The following is a 25,828-nucleotide window of genomic DNA, read 5'->3' as shown; positions in this document are numbered from 1 at the left end:
AAGTCAAAGTGTTCTTGGCCAAGACACTGAACCCCACATTGCCTATGACACATCCGTCGATGTGTAAATGTGTGTGTTAGAGAAAAGGCATTCACTAAGAAGTGCTGTAAGAGTGTGAGCATGAAAGAATGAATGCAGTTTGTGATGTAAAAGCTCTTTGAGTGGTCAACGAGACTAGAAAAGTTCTTTATAGAACATGCTCCATCTGCCATTTCTTTTGCTGCAGTGTCCGTTCCTGTGTGTATAAATCAGGACCCAACAGTTGGGCAACAGTCTGAGGATGCATGTTTTCTAAATTAAGGACAGCAGTTTCCTTGGAAAAGAAAATTCTCTAGAAACAGCAGCGTTTCTACATATTCACAGCCTGCTGTCACAAATAAATGGGCCTCTTTTTATTTAGGCAATAATGGAAAAAGCTTCTGTGTTAATGAGATCAAGATCACCCCTCTGAATGTGACTCGAGTGAAGACAAGAAAAAAAACTGTCGCAAAACGATCACAAAAAGCTGAAAAAAAAGGTGCCAAAATGAAAGTTCTCCTCACGTTTCTTCGAAAGCCTGGAAATATGGATGTTAATGCGATGCTAAAATTACTTTTAGTCTGTAAGTAGATTTTATTCAGATGTATGTTTTTCAGCAAGGTGACCCGGACAAGCAACAGAGAGAGCAGTGACAACCTCAATCAAAACATGAGGTTCACGAGTTTTGACGACAGGAAATAGTTTCCATTGCACAATCAAAATAAAAATATTGTTTTACAGCAGCCTACAATTTGTGCCCGATTAGTATTTTGACTTGCATTCCTGTGTACTTGTTTAATTAAACGGGGTTGTTGGTGTTCATTACTTTGTGCAACAAAATCAGATGTCTTACTTCCACTTAGAATGAACATGTTGCAACCAACTAGTCCTGCAGTCACCCCCTCTGTTTGTCATCCGTCTCTAAAGAGGTAAACGGAAGACAAGACGTTTGTGGCCCTGTAAAATGGATAAACGAATAGTTTAGTCTACAGATGGCAACATCAGTCATGTGTCAGCCCACACATTGGATCTCTATTGTGAAAGCTTCCTCTTACGAAACCTACTTTGCAAAACTAGCCTGTCAGACTTTCTTTCTTAACCAACGACTCGAAAATGCCACCGTTTCTGCCAGCTGCAACACGAGTCTAGTTTAAGTTCAGCTCCAGAACGTATGTAAAGGTGTTCCGCCGTGCCATTCACTCCACCGGTGGCTTGCTGAGGAAGTTGGGTTACATAACTAAAACTGACTCGACGCACTATGCTCCAGTAAACAAGCAGCATAGGAAGCAGCGGTGGGACAAGAGAAATATGAACATGACAGATTAAGTTGGAGAAGCTTTTATAGGACATTATCGCTGTCGCACTCAGTTTCAGATATATTATTGTGGGTTTAAACATTTCTCTGCATTAAGCAGTTGGAATTCATTTGTACCGAGACTGAAACAAGTTTAGTCTTTTAATGAGGGACCCACTGTCATTAAAACAGCCCCGTGCTGCAAGTACAAGGAGAGTCACCAGAAACAAGTCTTTAAACACTTTAAACTTAGCTTCTTATTACACCTATAAGACACAATGACATCCATGTGGATAACTACATTGGGTTACATTATAAGCAGTATTTACGGCACATAAAATATGTTGATATAGTGAATACTGAAACTAGGACAAAATGCATAAGTTTAGGCGGAATGGAGCTTGCAGCTTATGATGTCACCTAAAAAAACACCAGCGAGGTCAACTGCCGGTATAATAATAACGACTGTCGAGCTGCTGACTAGTTGAAAAAGCAACCAATTGCTGTGCAAGCCGTCAGTACTAACTGGATCAACTCCACTGCTCTTTACCACAGGCTGTTTGTCATCACCACAACCGCGCAAACTCTGGTTCTAGTGTCCACTGACATGTTTTGTACCATCTGAGACACAAAAAGAAGAAACATAATTCTAGTTTTCAGGAGTACGTCATAAAATAATAAAGCCACATTAAGTGGAAACCAATACGATTGCGAATAGATAACATGTACAAATCAAACCGGAAGAAGAGACATTTACAGTGGAACAAAAAAAAAAAAAAAAAAAAGAGAGAGAAAGAGAGAGAGAGAGAAAAAATATATACACATATGATATGACCAAAATATAATAAATACCTGTTAACCGAATCTGCAGTAAAGACGCTGGGGGCACCTTGTCCAAGCGGCTATTTGTCCTGCTAAGGCAACTTTTTTGGGTGATAAACCTAAAAGACTTTGGCTCTTCAGAGAGGGTTTCATTCTGCTGTTTTCAGAGAGAACGCATTGATCAAAGCATTGAGCCTTAAGGTGGCAAACAGACCTGGATCAACACCCATTCAGTACAATGTGTTGAACACATGGTCATGTTTTGGTTAAATACCAAACGATTGTTAATCATTTATTGGTGCTACAACACGGACATTTATATTTTGTTATCAAGCAGATGTAGTATTGAGTGAATTTTCTGCACATGAATTACAGGTAAAAATCAACCACGATATCTATTAATTATGTGCGCATACAGGTATGTATGGCCTGTAATGCATTCAACAGTCATGTGAAAGCAGCATGCTCACAGCACAGGGAAAAAAAAAAAAAAAAAGAAATTACCAGCAATAGAGAGTCAGCCGAGCGCCCTCTCAATTTCTTAAACTGCTAAGTGTCCACTGTCTGTGAATAGGTCAGTTTAGATGGGCACACTTGGATGAAAATGAACAAGAACTGTTAGGCAATCTGTCAGTCAGTGAAGCGTCGTCTTTCAGTTGTTTGCAGTCATCCTTGCTTTGAGGCGGTTGATTTTGAGAGGGAGGAGGCCGACCATCTCTCTACTCAGCTCCAGCTCCGTTTCCACGGTGGCAGCCGCCTCAGGGTGGGTGTCGCAATACTGCACCACATACCTAGGCAACAGTTTCAAGATTTAAAGATAAACATCATAAACACCAAGGCAGAATGTCGTATACAGCCACACATCGTAGTAATCTTGTTTGCTTTCCACCAGTTCCTTCCTACTTGATCCTTTACATTTCTTTCAGGCTTTTTTTTCTTTTTTCTGGGTTCTCCAATGGTCAAGTCAACCTGTTACTAAACTATTACATCTTTATAAACTGAATTATTGAGAACTGAACATATGCAGCGTCGTACTTGTAGTTGTCCAGGGATTTGTTGAGGTTGTCCAGCTGAACTGTGGGCAAAGAGCTGATCAGTTTGCTGTGCAGTCGGGCCACTCTGAATCGAGCCACCAGAGCTGGTCTAAGCACCTCCTCCTCCAGGTGCTCGGGAGACTTCCCCTCCGGAGAACACGTAGAGTCAAGGAACATCTGGTAGAACCTGGAGAGGATGAGAAATCACTTGAGACTGAAAAGCTCAGGCGCACAGAGACACACGCTGGGGCATCAAATGTAAATGGACACTTACTTGGCAGAAGAAGAGCAGAGGTGGTTGAATTTTTTAATGGTGTGGCTATCTAGAGACTCTGTATCTGATTGTCTGTTGACCAGTGTCAGTTTTAAGTCCATCATTTCATTGTAGGTCTCAGCCAACTCAAACATCATCTGTCTGCGGATCAATAGGTAGTACTGGGAGTTCAAGTCTACAGAAAAAAAGAAAAAAAGAATCAAGAAAAAAGTCCAATTAAAATCAGTAAATGTTATCAATTTCCCACACTTAAAGTGATACTCCGGAGTAGATTCAACCTGGGGTCATTTGAACCGTGATATCCAGCCAAGTAGCCCACCCGCAGTTTTTTCGATATTGGCTGAACATCAGCTGAGTTACTGAGTTATCCCGAATAGCTTCCTACAAGGGTTAATGGATCCTGGTCCGTATCTCCAAAATTACCACACTAAAATCACATGCCATGACACCAAACTTCTACAGTAGTACAAATATGGTCTGTACTCACCAAACGATGCATTTGGAAGTTTGAAAATAGTCCAGGAGTTTATTATTATCAACACAAGCCTGATAGCTTCTCTGCAGCTAAAGCTGCGTCAACGTCACTTCAGGGAGCTGGGAGCTTCAAAGTAAGATGAGGGTTGATCTACTACTGTAGACAACAAAGCAAGGCTGCTCAATTTCTCCATTGATAAAATAATTTCACAACTCTACAACATAAAAATTCATAAAAAAACATGTAGAATATAGCATATACTTTGTTGTCTACAGTAGTAGATCAACCCTCATCTTACTTTGAAGCTCCCAGCTCCCTGAAGTGACGTCGACGCAGCTTTAGCTGCAGAGAAGCTATCAGGCTTGTGTTGATAATAATAAACTCCTGGACTATTTTCAAACTTCCAAATGCATCGCTTTGTGAGTACAGACCATATTTGTACTACTGTAGAAGTTTGGTGTCATGGCATGTGATTTTAGTGTGGTAATTTTGGAGATACGGACCAGGATCCATTAACCCTTGTAGGAAGCTATTCGGGATAACTCAGTAACTCAGCTGATGTTCAGCCAATATCGAAAAAACTGCGGGTGGGCTACTTGGCTGGATATCACGGTTCAAATGACCCCAGGTTGAATCTACTCCGGAGTATCACTTTAAGGGTTTGAAATTAACTGAAAATAATTGAAGAGATAAAACTGTCATCAGAGGAGCAAATAAACATGAAACTGCAACTCGAGAGCTTAGTACCATTGCAGATTGGCTCCAACATATCAACTCTCCTCTTGTGCATTTTGCAGCGTCGCTCAAGGTCCTCCTCGAAGAAAGCGAGGGCCAGGAACAGAGCGCTGTGATCCTGCAAAATCTCTATGTGGTCCGTCACGTATCCATCCATCTGAAAGTAGTCCTTCGCCTTGGAACCAGTGAAAATGAGACACTTAGAGCTTTGTGCAGCTGTGGGTGTGTGTAAGTGTGGTGGGCTGCGAGCTCCTTGCAATACACGAAGATAGCTCTCAGGAGAAGGAACTGCCCCAACACAATACACTACACTTTAAGTAACCTCACACAGTAACCACACGATCTTCTGATACCAACACACATTTCAAACAGACCACAATATAGAACTGAAACGATACACGGTGGTTTTGTGTACAATACAAAAGGCATCTTAGGGAAAACTCATTCACTGAAAATCAGCAAGTTCATAATTTATGATGCAACTTAGCTGTACTTTCTAAAGTCGGATATCCGTGAAGCACTTGAAAGGCCTCTTTGCCTTTCTGCATTTGTAACTCTTCGTCAACCCAAGTTTAAGCCTTTTTAATCATAGTCTTAAAAGGGATTGACACAGTTTCAGACCTATATCATGTAAAGGCTTATTTCATTTCTCAAAGCTCAAAGCTATGGCATCACAAGCATCTTTCTGATTCACGGAGCCGAAAAGACATGTCACATTTGTAAAAGCTCAAAAACACCAGCTTTCATCGATGTTTTCCCCTGTGAATTTTTTTCTAATTGGATAACAGTTAATGTTCACCTACAGTATCACGTACTGGTAAGGAATTACAGGGGGGGATTTGAACTACGTATCCCTGCGGAGCGTTTCTGCTTGTACGTGTAGAAAAGCATCGCAAGCATTCACTGAGTCTCGTGTGTGTGTCAGGGTTCCGTTTGGCATACCTGCGTGACATAATTCTGTCCCTCCAGAAAAACAGCTCTGGCCTCGGTGAAATCCAAAGGGAGCAAACACGACACCTGCAAAACAGAAGGCAAAGTGGCTTCCATGTCATTTACTCACTCGAGCTGGGGATTTACGTGCAGAATAGCGCCTTCTAACGAGTGGGCGATCTTAATTTCTCCTTCATTTGCAGTTGTTTACGTCCAAGATTTATGCACTGATGAAATCATTTTAAGTGATGCTGTTACTAAAAAAAAAAAAAAATCGGGACACTCAAAGTCGGGAAGAAAAAAAAAGAATAATGTTATCACATATAATCAATAATGGAAAGACTTTGTGCTGCTTTTGTGAACAAAACGTTGCACAACACATAGGCCTGTTGCATCTTTGTTAGACAGCCTATTGTCCTAGAAATAATTGCCATAAACATGCTATTTATTTTGAGACAATTTCACACCAGTCACAAAATACTGATAAGACAGCATACTGGCATGAACACGTCCTTTAAAATATAGACCTTTAATCTTTCCGAGTAAATGCACGTAACATTTAGGGCCGAGCCGTGTCAGTTCTTTATGAATGGGGTAGCATCGAATGGAGAGTGGGGGGGTGGGGGGGGGGGGTTTGATCTTGTCCTGTTCAGAACATTACCGTACTAGAGGCGGGCTCATGGATCAGCATTTCTGACCCGCCCCAAAAAAATCCTGAGCAATAAAACTCACTTTTAGTCACTGCTTTACTCTGGAACTCCCCAATTCGGTACAAGATGGTTCTATAGGGTTTCCAACACAAAAAGTACATTTCTTTGCAAACCTCAGAGTTCGCTTTAATTGAACTTTAATGTGATATCAAAATTTTATCTTTTTATTTATATCTAATTTAGTTTAATTTCATGTAAACAAGACAGGAAATGTTGAGGCAAGTCATTTCCATGTATCATATGATAAGTCAATGTACTCATCGTTGTGACAGCCCTGATGAAATTATTCTTCCCACGGACAGTTTAAACACTGAAGGCAGCACAGTAGTATCAGAGATGATGAACACACCTTTTCTTCCACGCCAATGATGGAGTCGAAGGTGTCTTCAGAGCCAAACAGCAGAGTGCTCTTCCTGCCCTTTTCTTCCTCCTCCTCCTCTCGTCTTCTTGCTCTCTTCAACTCATCTTGACGATCAGTATCCAACTCGCCAATGTTGTCCTGAATACGCAACAACGAGTGCATTTCAAAATGACCGTTGAAACAAGTATATAGTTCAGACATACGCTTGAGCCCCCAAAAACATCGTCATCTTAAATGACGAGGCTTCAAAAGCCTTTAGCGAAGCATCATCTTCAGAGATGACTGTACGATTTTTTCGTGGCGCTTGCTGGTGACGTTTCTGCAGTGCATGATTCATCACCAGCAGCATGCAGGTGCAACAGCGCAGTACCTCGAGCAACTTCTTGGCATCCTGCAGCAGATTGAGACAGTATTTAATCCAACATCTTGCAATCTCTGCTCTCTTCTGTGTGAGATGTTCCCTGCGCTCACTCTCCGTCTCACCTGGATCAGAAAGCAGGAGAAAGGGATGTCAAGGATGTGCCACGGCAAAAGGGGAGGAATGATCAATATGTCCCGGACAAAGCCAAGGGACACAAAAATGAAAACGTAGGAGGACCGGGTCGAAAGAAAAGAGGAAGAAAAACAACTGTCTCAGCTGTCTGCTTTGGCACTGCTTGAGTATTGGATGACAGGTAAAGAAAGCACGGGAAATGATCTCATACTTTTAAACGGTAATAAACGTATAATCGTGTGCACAAAAATGAAGGATTGGCAAGGGTGTTTACTTTCTTGTGCTGCTGCCTCAGATGGAACATCTCCTGCCAGACCCGATATTGCAGTAGCTGCTGCAAGGCAATGTCTGCCCTCCATGTATCTCCCCTAAAAAGTTACACAAGGACTTTTAACAACAACAATAATAATAACAGCAATGATAACAATTGTGACGGCATTAGTGAACACTTGGCCGGCCCTTAACCTCTTAATCTTTCAGCGTATAATTAAACTCCATGTAAAACTCTATCGCGAGACAACATTCAAAGGTAAATGTAAAACAGATTCATCCAGATGTGCCCTACCTTTGTGATGTAATATTGAGAAAGAGTGGCAGCATTTAGAGCCCACTCTATCGGGTTGAACTGATTTAACTGTAACTGTCTCTGCAGGGTGCTGTGGCAGTAGGTGGCAGCACGCTCGGTTTGACCTGAGAGATGAAACATTAGTTAGAATCGTCATCCAATAAGGCAACAATCGAACATTCAGCTTTAGTAGCTATAACACAGCTGAACCTGAATTAAATACAGAGGCATAAATTCCTTCAAACATCATCTTCATCTTTAATTTATGACAAGCCGTTAGCTTTTTAAAAAAAAAAAGTTTTTTATCATATACTCACCGAGGTTTTGATAAACTTGAGCGAGATAGTACATAGTGTGGGTGTACGCCAACTCGAACCTAGTAGAAGCGGAGAAGAAACAAGAGCGAGACGGTGACAAAGTAAAAGCAAACCTGTGTGTGTATACGTGTGTGCATGTCATGCATGTGGATAATGAAGTTCAAAAGTTACTTCTTGGTCCTCTCCTGATGCGTCAACAGGTTCTCCTCAGCACTAAAGTACTCCGTCATATCAGTAGGGGGACTCCCGTCCTGTAAAAGATGAAAACAAAACAAAAAAAAAAAAACAAAGCTGCCGATGAGCAGGATTTTCCCATTGTGACTTTTGATCACAGTCATGTTGGTCCTTGCAAGCGTTATGTCTGTGAAGCCGATACTAGTTTCTATAAAGACTCCCCAGAACAGCAGTAAGTGTAATCTCCTCCTTTCTTTTTCCCCACGCTGACAAATACAAAGTTAAGGCCCTGCATTTTCCCAGATTTCTACATGCCGAAATGAGTGCTAACTTGGTATTGTGTCACCAAATTATAAATAACAAACTGCTCCAGTGTTGTTAGAAGATGAATAACTTCTCGATAAGGACTTTCTCTCTCTCTGCTATTCTTCGGTTGCACTGAAGAAAGACTCTGGTCAGCTACAGTTTCACCCAATCAGTGCTCGTACAGCTTAAAGTTAAAGTTACCTCCTTCATGTAGCGTTGGTAGATGGATTCTGCTGTTTCAAGGAAGCCCTGGGCCGTTTCTGTCTCATCCCGGCCTGCCCAAAGGATGCCCAGCTGGTTCTGAAGGGCACAAACCGACAACACAATGATCAGCATCAGCTGATCTCCTCCGACACAAGGACGAATTGTAAACAAAAGAACTGCATTTTGACATCCACTTCAACGACAAAGCTTCATAATCAGATGGATGAACGGAGATTTTAGAGGACATTTTAGAAATGATCCAAAATCTGACCAACTGAGCAGTATACCTAAAAGGGAAATGATAGTAACGCCAAAATGCACAATCTGTTGGCGTTTAAGGACATTTTAGCTGTGGAGTGAGGTTTAAATCATGACATGGTTTTCGGCACGCCGTCTTCAAGGCCTGTTTGTGAACAATGGCAGCAGATAGGAGCGAAAGGTGGACAGTTTAACTGGCACAAAGCTAACAGAAGGTTGGCTGCGCATTACTTAATACGTCGAAGGAATGATCTACGTTACCCTAACGTGGATAAACAGAGACACATTTTCCGATGACACTTTGCATCTCTCCAGCAGTTTCATGCAGTTCATCAGATGTTCCTGGCCGGCTGACAACTCCTCTGTGTCGATATGGTTGACGCCCAGGTAATACTCTACAGCCCCGAGTTTAGCTGCACGCATCCCCGCTGGAGAGTCACCGCTAAAGCCTTGGGCGAACGCATCCTCCAGCTGGCCGTCCACCGGCTGCTCTGTCGGCCGCTGGTTGCTGCCCTCTCCGGCCGTGTTCTCTTCACCGTCGCCAGCCTCGAAACTCTTCAACGAACAGTAAATCTCTCTGAGAAGTTCCCTGGCCTTGTACTTTGACCGGAACGGATCGTTTTCCTGGTCATTTCGTGACTGTATTTCGGTGAGATTTTGGGCGTTGGTGAATTTGTCGCAGATAGCTCTCCACTCATCACTCCGGAGAGACGCCATGTTTGTTTTCTTCTGTGTCATATGGTCCAGCTTGGTTCGTTTTGCTGCGTTACTGCCACCTACTGGAGATATCCAGTAATGTGTTAAATTAGTTCCTTCTTCTTACATGCAGGTTTTAACAAAATAACTTCAGTAATATTTAAAGTTATATGCCCCTCCCTCCCCACAGTATTATTTGGTTTCTAAATCTGCTTCATTACATTGAAGAAGTCAAAAGTGTCTTTCTAAACTGTGTAATTATAAAAGAGCTGTTCAGTATAATGACCAGTGTGCCAAAGATCTACATATGCACATTTATTCAAATGTTCAGTTGTTCTGCTCCCAGAAACTTGAATGCACACAAAGCAAAAAAATTTGAATTGAGAAGAAAATGTTGAGAGAAAAAAATCGAGTGTTGGCATTCAGAAAAACTACCATCGTAACATCACAACACATTGTAAATGTTACCTCATCCCACACAGTGACCATAAAAAACGACTTTAATGAGACTCACAAGGATCGCACGACGAGTTGAAACGTTGCACAAAACACAGAAACCGTCTGAAAACACATGAAATTTGTTCTATCCAGTTTATTTAAACAAACCTAAAGAATCCAGACATTGATCTGGGATAATTAAATCAATCAAACAGTGACAATAGATCAGTTTGAATGAGATGTGACTAAAACACAGAAAGAGGCAGCTCCTCTTGCCTGAGATAACAATCTGGACAGCCTTCCAATGTGATTACAGTAGCTAACATATTGCATCTAGTTTTTTCCCCAACATCGGAAAGATGTGAACATCTATTTGATTTAATCAAAGTATCTCATTAAATTACTATCATTTCGAATTATGAAATGATGCCAAACTGGAGACTCAATCACACATAACACACAGCCATACATACATTTTAGAGCATAAGGTTTTGCTTTCAGATCCAGCAGAGGACAGCTGAGTTCTGTGTCTTATGAGTTCAAGATGAAGATAATGAAACTCTATATGCTGAGCCAGTATTACACGGACACAGTGAGGACATATTTGCAAAAGCCCACATTTGCCTCAGTCCTCTAAAAGAATGTTTCTAAGTAGGATACAATATAATAGCATCATTAACTAATAATGACATTGGGTGTACCTTGTAGATTCGTAACTGTCCTCTGTGCAAGGCATTCAACTGTCAGGCTGGTTATCTTGGTGTACATTCCTTCACATGATATCTCGGCATATCTTGTTGAATATCACAAAAAACCTAAAATACATCACCACAGTTGACCTCAATTCTAAAGGAAATCCCAGTAATTGACCTTAATTCTTGGAGGAAAGCATTAACTTTATTGTATCATTACAGTAAAGTGACTAAAACTTTTCAGCAGTGATTGATCACAGTAACACAAGGTTAACAATGGTATAAGTGTCACAGTCTTACTAATTGGATGAAGGGATATTTAAAAGAAAAAAAGTTCTGATAGGTTGAAACAACAGTCTGCAGTTGTTCTTTTATCTGCTTCACTCTGATCCCGTCTTCTTCGCCATGCTGAAAGAATAAATACATTTACGCTCAATTCAGTTACTTTAATGGTTCTTATCATTACATTTCATGCTTTCATCCGCCAACAATTAATCCGATCTGAAGAAAATAACATTTAAGCCTTGGAGTAAAGCGTCTATGAACAAGTGACAGAAATGGTCAACCAGGATTTAAAGATACACTTTTGACGAGGGTTTGGATGAGGGTTTGTGATTTTTCACACTACAACAAATGACCAGTTTACAGTGACAACAAAGAGGGAAGTCACTCACTTGTATTTGATGAGACGGCTTCCTTGAACAAGTTGTGCTGACTCGTTGGTCAAATGGCAAGCAAACAGGAGCCAGTTGCGTGGCTGAACCTTGTAAGCAAACCTCATAAAGAGCAGTGAATAGCAGCACAAAGCTGAGGGAAGGAAGAAAAGATGCGAGCGTTAGTTTATCAAAACACTGTGTTCTTATAAGCAACTTAATTACAGACGCCATACGAAAGCCCTTGCATGTAATTTCGGCACGTCACCATGTCTCATTGTAACTCTCCACATTGTCAGAAGTCATTAACAGTACAATGTTACAATATATTCATATGACATCGAACAAGACAGATTATAGGCCAGTACAAGCAAATCTGGATTCTAATGCAGGCATTGGCCCCCCTTTTTTAAATCCGGACCCACTGATACTGCTGTGCTGACCTTATAGACACTACAAACTCTTCTGCTTGACCAAAATGAAAGCCTCTAATTCTGAATGTGACATAAAAAAAAAGGGATTTTTAAACTAACATGGAGCTAAAATGCTAATCACAATCTTAGCACGACAATGAATATCTCTGTATGTCTTACCGAAGGTCATCCGGCCACTGATAATCTCGGGGCTCTTCTTCATATCTGAGATGGCAGCTATAGGGAGACCCCAGTTTGCTACAGGACCCCAGAAATGCTGCAAAAGTGAAAATCATCTGAAGCTGTTTATACAATGGAACAGAGAAATATACCAGCTGGCAAAGTGTACGGTGTGATTCATGAATAAAACGGGACGATGCCACAAATACTGATGATTGCAAATAAACAATCGTGCCAGAGAGTGTCAAATTTCTAAGCAAGTACAACATGTGTAAACTAGTTCACATTAAGGCAGTAAGGTACAGAAAAACCAATAGGACGTCACAAATGAGGAGAAATATTCATATAAAACAATAAACCTGCGGAAAAGAATGAGGACTTACTGTGCTGTTGGACGTTCATTTTAGGTGGCACATAAAAGAGAAGGAAACACAAAGAGAGATATGGTATATAGATGTGAGACAGTTCATTGACACACATCTGTTTAAGGCTGTTCATTAATGAAAACAGTGTTCAGAACACGTCACGATGACCGCATTACAGAATAAATAAGGCAGCATTTAAGTGCCTGAATTGTGCAGTGGAAGTCACAAAATTGTAAACAAAAGGGTGGTAAACCTTTGGGGTGTCTGTGGTTCTTTCAAGATGTAAAAGTAAAACAATACTGTGTATCTGTGGCAAAAACAAACAAAGATGGCTGCTTGCGTCATGTTGCACAGAACTTCACCTTTACTCTAGATTTTAGATAAGTAACTCATTTGAGGCAAAAGGTGCTCACGCCACCAGAGCACCATACACACATTGATCAATGCCTTAGCAAATAGTAAAAAAAATAAAAATAATAAACGAAATTCTCTATGTTTGCAAATACATCTCAAGTAAAATCTGACTCTGGCCACAATTTCTATGCACGATCCACTTTACGGCTATTTTAGGACCCAGAGTAGTTACTTTCCCCGGACAGGAGACGACCCACTTTCTGGGTAACTCAAAGCAGCTGAAAATATACAAAACAAAAGCTACACGTCTCATCTACTGTCTTTTACTCAAGTATATAGGTCAACAAATGTTTCTCAAACTGGAGGAACTCCTGTAAACTGTGCTGGAAAAGGGAGCACAGCCGTCCTTGAAAAGTTGCAATCTAAAGCCGGCTAAATAATAATAATAATAATAATTTAAAAAAAAAAACGTTTCAAACACCAACACAAGTGTTTATGACATTTTGTTTGGATGTTGGCTTTGATATGAAAAGTAAATGCAACCAGCTGTTGGTAATTAATTGGATTTGAACTCGACTAGCTGTTGCCAAAACTAGCAACATTAGCATTCATGCTAGCAGGGAAGCCTAGAAGCTTCTTATACATACCTCATCAAATAATCCCTGAACTCTCTGCTCCTAAGATAGTCGATGCCTTTACGTGCAATAGTCCCTGCCATGTTTGAATGTTAATTGTATTTCTGTTTCAGCTCAGAACCAGTCTTTCTGGGTTGACTGAAGGACGAATTGGAAGCTGTCAGCTCAGAGGACGAGTGGTCAAATTTCCAACCACAACACTGGTAATTTACGACACTGTCGTAAACAGCCGGAAGCTGCACGCTTGTTATGCCCGAACTGCACGTCCATCGCGGGAACGCGCACAGCTAAATAAACGGAGCCTACCGGTGTCGTGTCTTTTATTGACTTTTGACCAACTTTCCCATAGCAATAAAAACAAATAATTTCCACTTCGTCCCTTTCCACAGTAGTTTAGTTTTTTTCTCAGTATTCATGCCCTGTCTTTCTGTCACATATCTCACACATTACTAATAACAACATTTTTAAAATATATATTTTTTTGTTTGGAAATTAATATGCCTTTCTTTTATCTATTGACAACAGTATTATTGCTATTCTTGATTAATATTACTTCATCCATCCCCTTTGCCCTCTGATCTAGAAAATGCAGTATTAGGCCCAATCCCAATTCACCCCTTGGCCCTACCCCTTACCCCTTCCCCTCCGTTTTGCGCGTTCACGTGTAGGGGTAGTGTTGTCCCAATACTCTTCCAAAGCCCTTCCCCTTAACCCTACCCCTCCGTTGTAGCCCTTGAAACGGAGGGCTTCGGCCAGGCAGACTCCGTTTGAAGGGGTATGATATATTTCCCAGAGTACAACGCGACTACCGGGAGATCGTGAGTCTTTTTAAAAATGGCAGAAGCAAGAGCACCACACAAATGTAAGTTCTTCTATCTTTTTGCCATAATTTAACTGTTTTAACCGTTTTAGGTTGTGATAACTGGTGTATTGTGTGAGTTTAACATGGTGGCAATGTGTAGTTATTTTCTGTTATAAACGCACATGGGAAAAGTCGCTATTTTACATGGAGTAATCGGTCAATGCATGTGAAGGTGCTGTGAAAGAGTTGTTTTTTTAAATTGTAACGCGAGTATTTACAAGCAATGTAGTTGGTTAACCATAGAGAAGTTCCTTTTGAGTGACATGAGCGTCATTTCGCTACCTATTATCACAAGTATTCATATACGTGACTGATTCACAGGGACTCAAGCACAAACAAAGAGCCTGATCAGGTTTAGCGCCGAAAACGAAGATCTGTTTCTAAAGTCATCCCCATCCCCAAAAAGAAGTAGGAAGTCCAATCCCATAATGGATTACCTGATACAGGAGAGCCTGAAGGAGCAGAAGCGCCACGAGCAGAAAACGGAGCGCTTTTTAGCTCGGTTTGAGCGCATGATAGACAAACTTTACGGTGAGTTAATGCGCCATGCACCTATTGTACACACAGCCACCACTACCGCATTCTGAAACACCTTTTTTTTTTATTTTTTACAATGGATGAAAGTACATGCTATAATGTCATATCGTGTCTTGTTCCCCCAGAACATCACTGAGCCCAGCACCTCCGATGCGCCGAGCACCTTCGCTGTTCCTGCTCCGGTCATCTCGTTCTTGATGATTGCACTGTTGCCCGTTTATATTCATACTGTTTATATTCATACTGTTTATTGTCCATATTTGCAGCAGACACTTTACAGCAGACACTTTAAGCTGTTATTTCTGAAAACAAGCTGCCTTACCAGTCTGTAATTTGAGCCTAATAAAAGAAATTAAGGACAAAAGGTTTGTGAGCATGATTATCACATCAACATCATATTAACGACTGGAACGGATATTGGTATGAAGAGATTTATTATACAAGGGATAACAAAAAAATTGGGGTACATGTTGTGGTCCAATGGGCAATAATTTGTAGGACGACCCGTCTGCTGGAAAGAAAAACATGGAAAGATCAGGCTTTCATCCTCCCAAACCAACACATTGATAGCACACACAATGCAGTGCATTTATTTAAGTCATCAAATCTGAACCTGGTACAAAGAAAACCGCTTCAAAAACGCATGAGCTGCATGTTTATTCCAAACGGAACGAGGCGAGTAACAAAGGCTAAACGTTAGCTTATGTTTTCAGCTAGGTTAGCCAGGTTAGGATACTACTCCAGTCAATGAATCAGCAAATCCAACGAGACAAACAAATTGTTTCTATATTACACGATATCACAAATGTACAGTTAGAAGCACTTTAACACACACACACACACACACACACACACACACACATTATCATATTCACACGCCGGCTCTGGAAGCTACCAGCTGCTCACTCACACACGTTATTTGCATTAATTTCTCATTCTACATACCGTAACAAGATCCAGCAATGCTCCCACATGTCGAAGACGCCTTCGCCTGATGGCACTCCGTCGATTCGACGCAGATATTTCTAAAAATATCCGAATAGCCCAGGACAGCGCGAACACCACAGCACCGGTCATGTTTGTTTACTTCTGGCTAAAGCTGTCGCTTTTGGTTACGTAACAACTGACGGCGCGGACTTATTACGTTCGTGAGTGTGAAGTGCTGTCCCAATAGAGCTTGAAAGCTTCTCAAGTTTCAGTAGCTGTTGACATAATTAAGTCTTTTTCTAATGCCTCTGGGCTCTGCTTAAACATCAGTAAATGTGAACTGTTAGCTCTCAAAAATTGTAATGTATCCTCCATCTCTAACATTCCTGTGAAAGATTCTGTAACCTATCTCGGCGTAACAATTAACAAAAATCAAAATACTAGATGCTGTCTGAATTTCAACCCCATTATAAGTAAGGTACAGAAAAAGCTGAATTCATGGCTCCAAAGAGACCTGTCGATTAGAGGAAGAATCCTGCTATCCAAAGCAGAAGGCATTTCCCGTTTGACTTATGCTGGCCTGTCTCTTGATGTGAACAAACAGACCGCTGAAGCAGTTGATAATATGCTATGTAAATTTGTATGGAGAAATAGGATTCATTATATTAGGAAGTCAGTTCTAAGGAACTCGTATGAACACGGTGGAATGAATTTTCTTGATTTTTCAACCCTAAATAATACCTTCAAAATAAATTGGATAAAACAATTTCTTAAAAACCCATCCTCAACATGGAACTTTATCCCAAACTTCCTATTTTCTAAACTTGGTGGCCTTAAATTTATTTTACTTTGCAACTACAGCATTGAAAAGATTCCTCTAAAGCTTTCTAATTTCCATAAACAAATGCTTCTTTCTTGGTCTTTAATTTATAAGCACAATTTCTCACCTCACAGATATTATATCTGGAACAATAGAGATATATTATACAAAAGAAAATCTTTATTTTTGGAAAACTGGTTTGACCATGGTATTTATTTAGTCAAGCAGCTTCTCAACTCTAATGGCTTTTTAATGTCTTACTCTGAATTTCTCAACAAATACAGTATCCCCATTTCGCCAAAAGAATATGCTATTGTTTTTGACGCTGTTCCGTCTGGTGTGATTATGCTACTTAAAAGCTCCATTACATCTGAACTGTCTTTTTTGGAATTAGACCCTGCTGTCACTACTGTTGGTCAGATTTGTTTTTCTACGAAGAAGAGTAATAACAACTGTAATATACGTGCTTTATTTCAAAAAGACTTAATCTCTGTTCCAAATGTAGTTTCTCACTGGAATAGCCTTACTTCAGACTTGAACTGGAAAAGAATCTGGTGCCTTCCTTTTAAATTTCTGATTACAAACAAGATTAAAGAAGTTTCTTTTAAAATGATTCATAGATTTTATCCCTGTAAATTATTTTTATGTAGATACAAAAAAGACATTGCTGTGGACTGTTCATTCTGCAACCAATGTGAAGAAGATCTTTATCATCTGTTCTGGTCCTGCCCTGTTTCATGTGCTTTCTGGCAAGATGTTTGTACATTTATTTCCCTGAATATCTTGTCTGATGTGTCTCTTTCATATGTGAATGTGCTGTTTGGGTTCCACTCCTATCCTGCGATCAACAAAGATCATTATTACCTCATCAACTTGCTTACTCTACTTGCAAAATACCACATACACAAATCCAAATTCTCTAATCACAATCCATCATTTTTAATTTTTGAGAAGGAACTCAAACAATACTTTACAACAATCCAATATTCTTCAAACAAAAAAGCCATCAAGACCACTGAGCTATGCATTTTATATAATATTTTACTGGACTAACTTAACAAAGCTTATATATTATTTTGAACACTGTGACCCCTGGCATTGTAATGTTCTTTGAATTTAACAATATATGAATGTAATACTATGAATACCTAACTGTTTTTTGAATTTGTAATGACCAATTTTTCAATAAAGTTTATATAAAAAAAAAAAAAAAAAAAAAAAAAAAAAATAGAGCTTGAAAGTCCCGCCTCCTTGACGTCATTCAACTTCCTCCCCTCGGGACCACGGAAGTGTAATAATTTGCAATTCAAGTCTTTTTTTTTTTTTTTTTTTTTTTTTTTATTTAAACAAGGTAAACACAAACAAGAAAATACAAACAAGTAAGGCTATTACAAAACGTGTAGATAACATAGTAGAGGCATAGTATTTCGAAGAGGTTTAAGGTATTGTTGATAAAAAGAAAGAAAGAAAGAAAGAAAGAAAGAAAGAAAGAAAATTTACAGCAAGGGGATTTGTATATTAGGATTGACATACATTGGTGGGCAATTCAATCAAAAATTCCATCAGGACTTCGTATGATTCAATACATTTCAGAGATTTTAAATATAATTGAAATTCAGATAAAAATATGTTAAAGACTGGGGATGATCTTAGCACTCTTTGTTTATGAATAAAAAATTTGGCCAAACAAAAAATAAGGTTACAACAGAGTTCTATAGTTTTGTTTTCCAATAACACTCCAAAAGTTACCATATCTCTAGAAATAGATTCAGGAAGTGTAATTTTTGATTGGATCCATTTTTCTAAGCAATTCCAAAATGTTTTGGTTTGGTTGCATTCATAAAAGATATGGTCTATCGTTTCTACATCACTCTCACAGAATGAGCATTTATTATCATCAATATTAAAGCGATTTCTTAGTAGTTCTTTTGAGGGATAAATTGCATTTAAAATTTTAAAGTGTGTTTCTTTAGCTTTGGGTTGTATGGGGAGCTTTAAATAAAGAGTTCTTAACCTTTCAATAGACTTTTTCCCAAATTTACAAAGAATGTTATTTTTATTTATTTTCCCAGGGAATAAAGTTTCGTTTAGACAGCTTCTAATTGTTTGATTATTGAATTTTGGGTCAGTGAATGATATTCCATTAATAAACAGATGGGGTAATTGTGGGGATATGGGATGATATGTTATTATATTTTTAAACTGATTAGTAAATTGTTTTGGTAAGGCATTATATAATCTGGCAAATTCAGCTTTTGGGGGAAAGAAATGATATTTTGCACAAAATTGTTCATAGTTTAACATGCAACCATTAGCATCCATTAAGTGTATAATAGACCAAATATTCTTCTCCATCCAATCTTTGTAAAATAAGGATTTATTGCGATGTAGTATGAATCTGTTATTCCATATGATAGATGAGTGCGGTGAGTAGTTATGTACGTAGAGCATCTTCCAGTATAGTAACACTTGTTTATGGAACTCTGATAGTTTGATGGGCAGTTTATGTATATTGAAATCAGCTAGAAGTACAAGTTTTAGACCACCTATTTTGTTAAATATATAATTTGGGACACAATACCAAAATAATTGAGAATTTTTAATCCAGGATTTTAGCCAATTAATTTTAAGGGTTCCGTTAAGACATTCAAAGTCAATTACTTTCAGACCACCATCTTTGATTTCTTTGACCATATGACTTTTCCGTAGGTAGTGTGGCCTGTTCCTCCAGATAAAGTTCAAGTTCATTTGGTTAATAGTTTTAATTAAGCTATTTGGGACAGCAGTGTTGCAGGTTGAATAGATTAATCTTGACAAACTTTCCATTTTGGATAAATAGATTCGTCCTAAAATAGATAGGTCTCGCTGGAGCCATGAGTTAAGCTTGGATTTACCTTCTTTAATCTTGTTTTCAATAGTTAAGGTTGATTCTTGATTTTTGGTTATAATAGCTCCCAAGTATTTAACTTCAGATTTAATTGGAATGCTAGATATTTCTTTTAGGGAAGTGTCATGAATGGCTATAAGTTCACATTTTTTTAAATTAAGCAGTAGTCCTGAAGCCTCTGAAAAGGATTTAATTCTATCAATTACAATTGGAACCTGCTTATCATTTTTTAAGAAAACAGTAGTGTCATCTGCTAACTGGCTAATGATTAATTCTGTACCTAAAACATCTAATTTCTCAACGTCTACACAGTTTTTAAGATAGATTGCTAACATCTCTACAACTAAATTAAATAGATAAGGGGAAATGGGACATCCTTGAGGAATTCCAACATTAATGTTAAATCTAGCTGTGGTTCCCTTAGGTAAAATTACACAATTATTAATGTTTTGATATAAACCTTTAATTAAGTTAATGAAGTTCGCTCCAAAACCTAAATTTTCAAGGACTGAGAATAAAAATTGGTGTTCCACCGAGTCAAAGGCTTTATAAAAGTCAAGAAAAAGAATGAAGCCATCATCTTTGATCATGTCCCTATATTCAATCAGGTCCTTTACCAGTCTAATATTGTTGTGGATTGACCTTCCTTTTAAGAAGCCAGATTGTGATTCTGCAATAATGTTTGAGATTCCGGATTGGAGCAATTCAAGTCAATAGGGCCACAGATTCTATAATAGGACAGATACGCCACTCACGGTGCATTTCCGGTTTCCAACGAGGCGATTTTGGTTGCAATTCCACCCTCTTTCCACGTGGGGCGCTCAATTTTGGAGACCAGAATGAATGGAGTCCTATGGTGCTATACGCCCTATCGTGCCCTTATCTCAAGATATAATTTTTTCTCTAGTAATTCGAATGTTGTTTTCGAAAGAGGGTGTTTAGAAAATACCCATGGCTGAGTTTTAGATTTTTAGAGCCACTCATTTGCTTAAAAAAAGGATTTGAAGTGTATATGACGTCATACATAGCTGGTTGACCAGCTGTCATTAGCACAATGCTAGCGCGTTGTGGACAACAAGAAGCCAACCTGTAAGAAATCAAAGGGATATATGTACTCGTTCAGTAGATTTTTGACTTGAAACCCATGTTGAGCTCTCAGAAACTACATTCAAATCTGAGCGCTCTTGAGGAGACTTATGTGAAACTGACCATTTGTAGCATCTAGCTCCATTGGGCCCCATTCATTCTGGTCTCCACCGACGCCCCCAGTGGAATTCTGGTGGAACTGCAGCCAAAAAGCCGGTACAATGGGGCTTAATAGAGAGTGGCAAGGCTGTTCGTTATAATGGCTGTGATAGGGCTCGGGCACGTGACGTCACTACGTGAGCGGCGGCCATACTGGAAGCTCAGAACTGTTTTGTTTACATTGTTTTCCACTGCGCGCAGACGTACTCCCGCCTGGTCTCGGAACTTTCTTCGTTGGTTTATCTATTTTACTTATAGTCTTTGCCACTATGGTCGCACGTTGCTGTGTCGTGGGGTGCAATAGCGTAAGCCGTGACAGGAATGGGGGGGAAATCGTAAATGGTTTATCTTTTTACCGGTTTCCTGCTTGGAGGCGCAACCACGGAGTCCGAGATAACAAAGCGTCGTCGACTAGCATGGATCGCTGCTGTAAGACGACCAAGCATAACTTTCCACTCAATCCCGGTGTCCATGAGAGTGTGTTCTCTGCATTTTCATTCTGGTAAGTTACAGACTTTTGTGTGCTGAGGTAAAGATCCCCGCCTTCACAAGAGGACACTGTCAGTTGGAAGCAAGGGATGTCTCAATGGGTTAAAAGCGGAGGACAAATTTCGTGTGTATGCATGTATACATGACAATAAATCTGATCTTAATCTTAATCTTAATTTAATGTGGAAAATTGCCCATCTCCAAATTCACATGGAAAGGGCTATTGGAACTGTCAGAAACAATACACCTTTTTGTCAGCAAAAGTACCTATCAACATAGTTTTGCCATGCGAAGGTGAAGACAAAACATTCTTTGACAAGATTGTGTCTGTATGTTGTACTCTGACCACCATGAGCAGGAGTGTTGTGCAAAGTTGAAGTCGTCTGAAATAAATATGCTTTGAGATACAGCCAAGTGTGTGTGTTTCATTATTTATTTACAAGTAGAGTAACATGACAAAAGTGTAAAGTGTCATTAGAATTGAAACTGTTGCAAAGTATAAGCACTGACACCACATACTATATACGCAATTATGTCCAAAAGGGTGAACTTAGGCAGTAAATCTTCGTCGACAATCCATTCCTTGCTCGGTATTTCATAAGGGTCCAGTCCGTTTATAACGCCAATCTTCTGTATGTACCGATCTCTGGCTTCCTTCTGTAATGTATCCCGGTATATCCCACATCCTTTCTTCGATTTTTAACATGCGTTTCTCTCACTTTTCTCTCACTGTTTGGTCCTTGATCTCCGTCTTGCCTCAGGGTTTGTTTACGAGATTGTGCCTCCAATATGGCGACCATATCCCAGAATGCAACGCGTGTGCCCGAGCCCTATGACGGAGCCAAGACGGAATAAAACTATTTTTTGCGCTTGATGGAATTGAGTCTTGCATTTCACATATGTTGTGTAGGACATTTTTAAATATTTTTTCATACCAGTAGTGTAACAGTTTAGCGGGCATAAGTGCTTCATTGTTAAGTTATTTTTCTGAGCATTTCTCGAACTACAGCATGTAGCGTTTGGCACGGAAAATAAACGTCATCACGTTTGGGTGCGCGGAGGAGTGGAAGAATGGCGCTGTCGTTGGCCAGTTTCACTCAGTTTTTCGAGGGCGAACGAAAACTTGTGAGCCGAGGAGAGAACCACTACCAGTCGGGGCACGTGGAGAGCTTCTGCTATGCTGGTGGTGATATGTCTGGCTTCGTCCATGCCAGCCAGCGAGACCGCCGGTATACAGTTAATGTGGGATCAGTGACGTAGCATATGCGACGCAATGTAGTCTTTTTACCCTAACTTTTTTTTACAACGTTTAACCAGGCACTCCTACGACAAATCGCCAATGTTTTTGCATGAACTCATCCATATTTAACCCCAGAACATCATGCGTGTACTGTAAAAAGGCATATAATGACTGGGAACAGAAGACATCATCCTGCCCATGTCAATAGATCCAGGCATGAGGTCCCATGGGGACGACGGAAGTAGGAAGAAGAAGCAAAAAAGGGGGCGGGACTTTCAAGCTCTATTCGAAGGGGTGACATTCTTAGCCCTTCGCCTACCCCTACGTTTGAAGGGGCGAGGGGTAGGGGCGAGGGGTAGGCGAAGGGGTAGAAAATAGAATTGGGATTGGGCCTTCAACCTCATCCTGACTTAAAGGGATAGTTCGCCTCTTTTGACATGAAGCTGTATGACATCCCACATTAGCAATATCATTTATGAACATTGACTTACCCCCTGCTGCGTCCTGTGAGCCGAGTTCCAGCCTCGTTTTGGCGTCCACGAAGCTAGCCCGGCTAGTTGGCTGGGGCTTGAAAAATAAAGCGTCTTGCTTCTCAAAAAAATATGCATTCAAAAGAGTAATATATTTGCATCACAAAATCGTTCTCGATGAAAAAGTCAGACCTCACTTCGCTTGGCGCTATTTTTGCCTCCCTTGATATCAATGTGTCAAGCCACCTAGCGATAGCTGCACCTGTTACGGTGTTTGCTGCTCGGAAGCAGGGGACTGCTCGGTCTGCTCTTCGGTCTGCACAGTTTTACATTGGACGCATTGATATCAAGGGAGTCAAAAATAGCGCCAAGCGAAGTGAGGTCTGACTTTTTCATGGAAAACGATTTTGTGATGCAAATGTATTACTCTTTTGAACGCATATTTTTTTGAGAAGCAAGACGCTTTATTTTTCAAGCCCCAGCCAACTAGCCGGACTAGCTTCGTGGACGCCAAAACTCAGCTGGAACTCGGCTCACAGGACGCAGCGGGGGGTAAGTCAATGTTCATAAATGATATTGCTAATATGGGATGTCATACAGCTTCATGTCAAAAGAGGCGAACTATCCCTTTAAAGCAGGCGAGCGAAACTAACGCGATACGACGACGAAATTTCGCGAGGGTGTCCTGATATGCAGCATGACGATTTTGTCGGGAGTAATTCTATTGGTTCAGAAAGTACTCACTTGAAACACCGAGTTCTCTGGCTCCCTTCGGCTCAGATCTTTGTAGTACGGGTGTTTGGGGTCATACACCATTGGGTGCTGTTCCACGGTAAAGATCAGCTTTTCCTCGTCCATTATTCCCTGAGTGATGCTGACCTGTTGCTGACTCGCTTGTCAACAGGAAGCAGCGTGTTCATTTCAACCAATAAGAACAGGACGCCGCCGCGAAATGTCGTCCCAATAGAGACAGCGCGGGCGATTTTATAAGGGGTCGGCGTGATCGCTAGATGGAGCGACATCGCTCGCGGCATGTCAGGACAGGCTGATTGAAAAGTAGGCAAGGCAAGGCAAGGCAATTTTATTTATAGAGCACAATTCGTACACAAGGTAATTCTAAGTGCTTTACAGCTACATAAAATCACAAGAAGGCAATAATATCATTAAAAAGAAATAAAAAAAGAAAAACACCATTAAAAATAATCATTAATTAATTAATTTAAAAGTGAATAGTGCATATAAAATACTTTCAGGTGTCATATGCACAGCTAAATAGAACTGTTTTCAGCCTGGATTTAAACATTGTCAGAGTTGAGGCCTGTCTCACATCTTCTGGAAGGCTGTTCCAGACTATAGGAGCATAAAACTGAAACGCAGCCTCACCTTGTTTCGTCCTGACTCTGGGCACCAGCAGGAGACCCCTCCCTGAGGTTCTCAGAGCCCAAGTTGGTTCATATGGCTCTAACATGTCAGAGATGTACTTTGGCGCTTGACCATGAAGAGACTTGTACACAAGCAGAGCTGTTTCAAAGTCTATTCTCTGAGCGACAGGAAGCCAGTGCAGAGACCTGAGCACTGGACTAATATGGTCGTATTTCCTGGTTCTAGTCAGGAGTGGAGCAGCAGCGTTCTGGATGTACTGCAGCTGTCTTACAGCCCGTTTAGAGAGCCCAGTGAGCAGGCCGTTACAGTAGTCTAACCTGCTGGAGACAAACGCATGGATCAGTCTCTCTAAGTCTGGTTTAGACACTATTCCTTTATTCTGGCAATGTTTTTTAGATGGTAAAAAGCTGCTGATGTAATTGATTTAATGTGGCTGTTAAAGTTCAGGTCTGAGTCCAATATTACCCCGAGATTTCTAACTTGATAATTAGGTTTTAGAGAGAGTCTCAAGGTGACTGATAACATTTTCTCTTTGTTTCTGTGGGCCACAGACAATGATTTCAGTTTTGTCTGAGTTTAGCTGGAGGAAATTGTTTTGCATCCACACAGTGATCTGTTCGATGCAGTGACACAATGTATCTACTGGCCCATGTTCTCCTGCCGTCAGTGACACGTAGATCTGAGTGTCATCTGCATAGTTGTGGTAGGACACATTATAGCTGTGTATTAGCTGGCCTAGTGGAAGCATGTACAGATTGAACAATACGGGTCCCAGAATTGACCCCTGGGGAACCCCACAGGTCATAGCCATTTGGTCTGAGACAGTTACCAATTTCAACAAAATATTTCCTGTCCTCCAGATAGGACTTGAACCATTTTAAAGCACGACCAGAGATTCCCAGCCAGTCTTCTAACCTCTGTAATAAGATCGCATGGTCAACTGTGTCAAAGGCAGCACTCAGGTCCAGCAGAACTAAGACTATGACTCTACTTGCATCTGTGTTCAGGCGGATGTCATTTGTCACCTTGATCAGAGCTGTCTCAGTGCTGTGGTGGGGCCTAAATCCTGATTGGAAAGTATCAAAAGCATTGCTAGGCAGGAGAAAGTCACTAAGCTGTTGGTATACAACTTTTTCTAGGACTTTGCCTAAGAATGGCAGGTTTGATATGGGCCGGTAGTTGTTCAGTACTGTGGCATCAAGATTTCTCTTCTTTAGAAGAGGCTTAATGACAGCAGTTTTTAAGGCCTTTGGAAATGTTCCAGTCTGGAGTGAGATGTTGACTAGATGAGCGAGTTGTGGTAACACACTGCTCACCACAGACTTTAGGAATCTAGTGGGCAACTCATCAAGGCAGCACGTTGATGAACTCAGACTGCAGATGGTCTCTTCGACTGTTTTGTCAGTAACAGGTGTGAAATGTGTCAGCTCTAGGTGTCTAGCTGGCTGCAGAGTAGTTATTTGTGTTGTGGAAATTATTGCATTTTTAATGCCTTGAACTTTGTCATTAAAGTATATTGCAAACTCATTACACTTGGATGTAGAAATGAGTTCTAAAGGCAGTGAAACTGGA

At 40.3% G+C, this 25,828-nt stretch overlaps 2 protein-coding genes and 1 long non-coding RNA gene across 4 annotated transcripts; 1 reads left to right on the top strand and 2 right to left on the bottom strand.

Moving 5' to 3' along the window:
- Nucleotides 1-1,460: 1,460 nt before the first annotated feature.
- Nucleotides 1,461-9,723, bottom strand: kifbp (kinesin family binding protein). Its single transcript, XM_075462364.1, has 13 exons — nucleotides 9,232-9,723; nucleotides 8,710-8,808; nucleotides 8,200-8,279; nucleotides 8,029-8,087; nucleotides 7,712-7,836; nucleotides 7,421-7,514; nucleotides 7,024-7,136; nucleotides 6,642-6,791; nucleotides 5,595-5,669; nucleotides 4,665-4,827; nucleotides 3,443-3,617; nucleotides 3,170-3,355; nucleotides 1,461-2,925 (listed from the first exon to the last, which is right to left on the bottom strand). The coding sequence occupies exons 1-13, from the start codon at nucleotides 9,706-9,708 to the stop codon at nucleotides 2,787-2,789; spliced, it is 1,935 nt and encodes a 644-aa protein (XP_075318479.1). The 5' UTR covers nucleotides 9,709-9,723; the 3' UTR covers nucleotides 1,461-2,786.
- Nucleotides 9,724-10,243: 520 nt separating this feature from the next.
- On the bottom strand, nucleotides 10,244-13,625 carry mpc1 (mitochondrial pyruvate carrier 1). 2 transcript variants are annotated; one of them, XM_075462387.1, is made up of 3 exons: nucleotides 12,043-12,146; nucleotides 11,471-11,603; nucleotides 10,244-11,204 (listed from the first exon to the last, which is right to left on the bottom strand). In XM_075462387.1, exons 1-3 carry the CDS (start codon nucleotides 12,083-12,085, stop codon nucleotides 11,177-11,179), a joined length of 204 nt encoding a protein of 67 aa, XP_075318502.1. In that variant the 5' UTR covers nucleotides 12,086-12,146; the 3' UTR covers nucleotides 10,244-11,176. The 2 variants fall into 2 exon arrangements, with proteins under 2 accessions (XP_075318502.1, XP_075318509.1); XM_075462394.1 differs by lacking the exon at nucleotides 10,244-11,204 and adding an exon at nucleotides 13,405-13,625 and having other exon boundaries at nucleotides 11,467-11,603; nucleotides 12,043-12,139.
- Nucleotides 13,626-13,978: 353 nt separating this feature from the next.
- Nucleotides 13,979-15,456, top strand: LOC142385149 (uncharacterized). The gene is made up of 3 exons (XR_012770145.1): nucleotides 13,979-14,258; nucleotides 14,580-14,789; nucleotides 14,921-15,456. It is a non-coding gene; the product is annotated as an uncharacterized LOC142385149 (long non-coding RNA).
- Nucleotides 15,457-25,828: the final 10,372 nt, after the last annotated feature.

This window comes from Odontesthes bonariensis, chromosome 1, assembly GCF_027942865.1.
Source record: "Odontesthes bonariensis isolate fOdoBon6 chromosome 1, fOdoBon6.hap1, whole genome shotgun sequence".
Lineage (NCBI taxonomy): Eukaryota > Metazoa > Chordata > Actinopteri > Atheriniformes > Atherinopsidae > Odontesthes > Odontesthes bonariensis.
The sequence above is the reverse complement of the archived record's forward strand: the minus strand, read 5'-3'. Positions and strand labels throughout refer to the sequence as shown.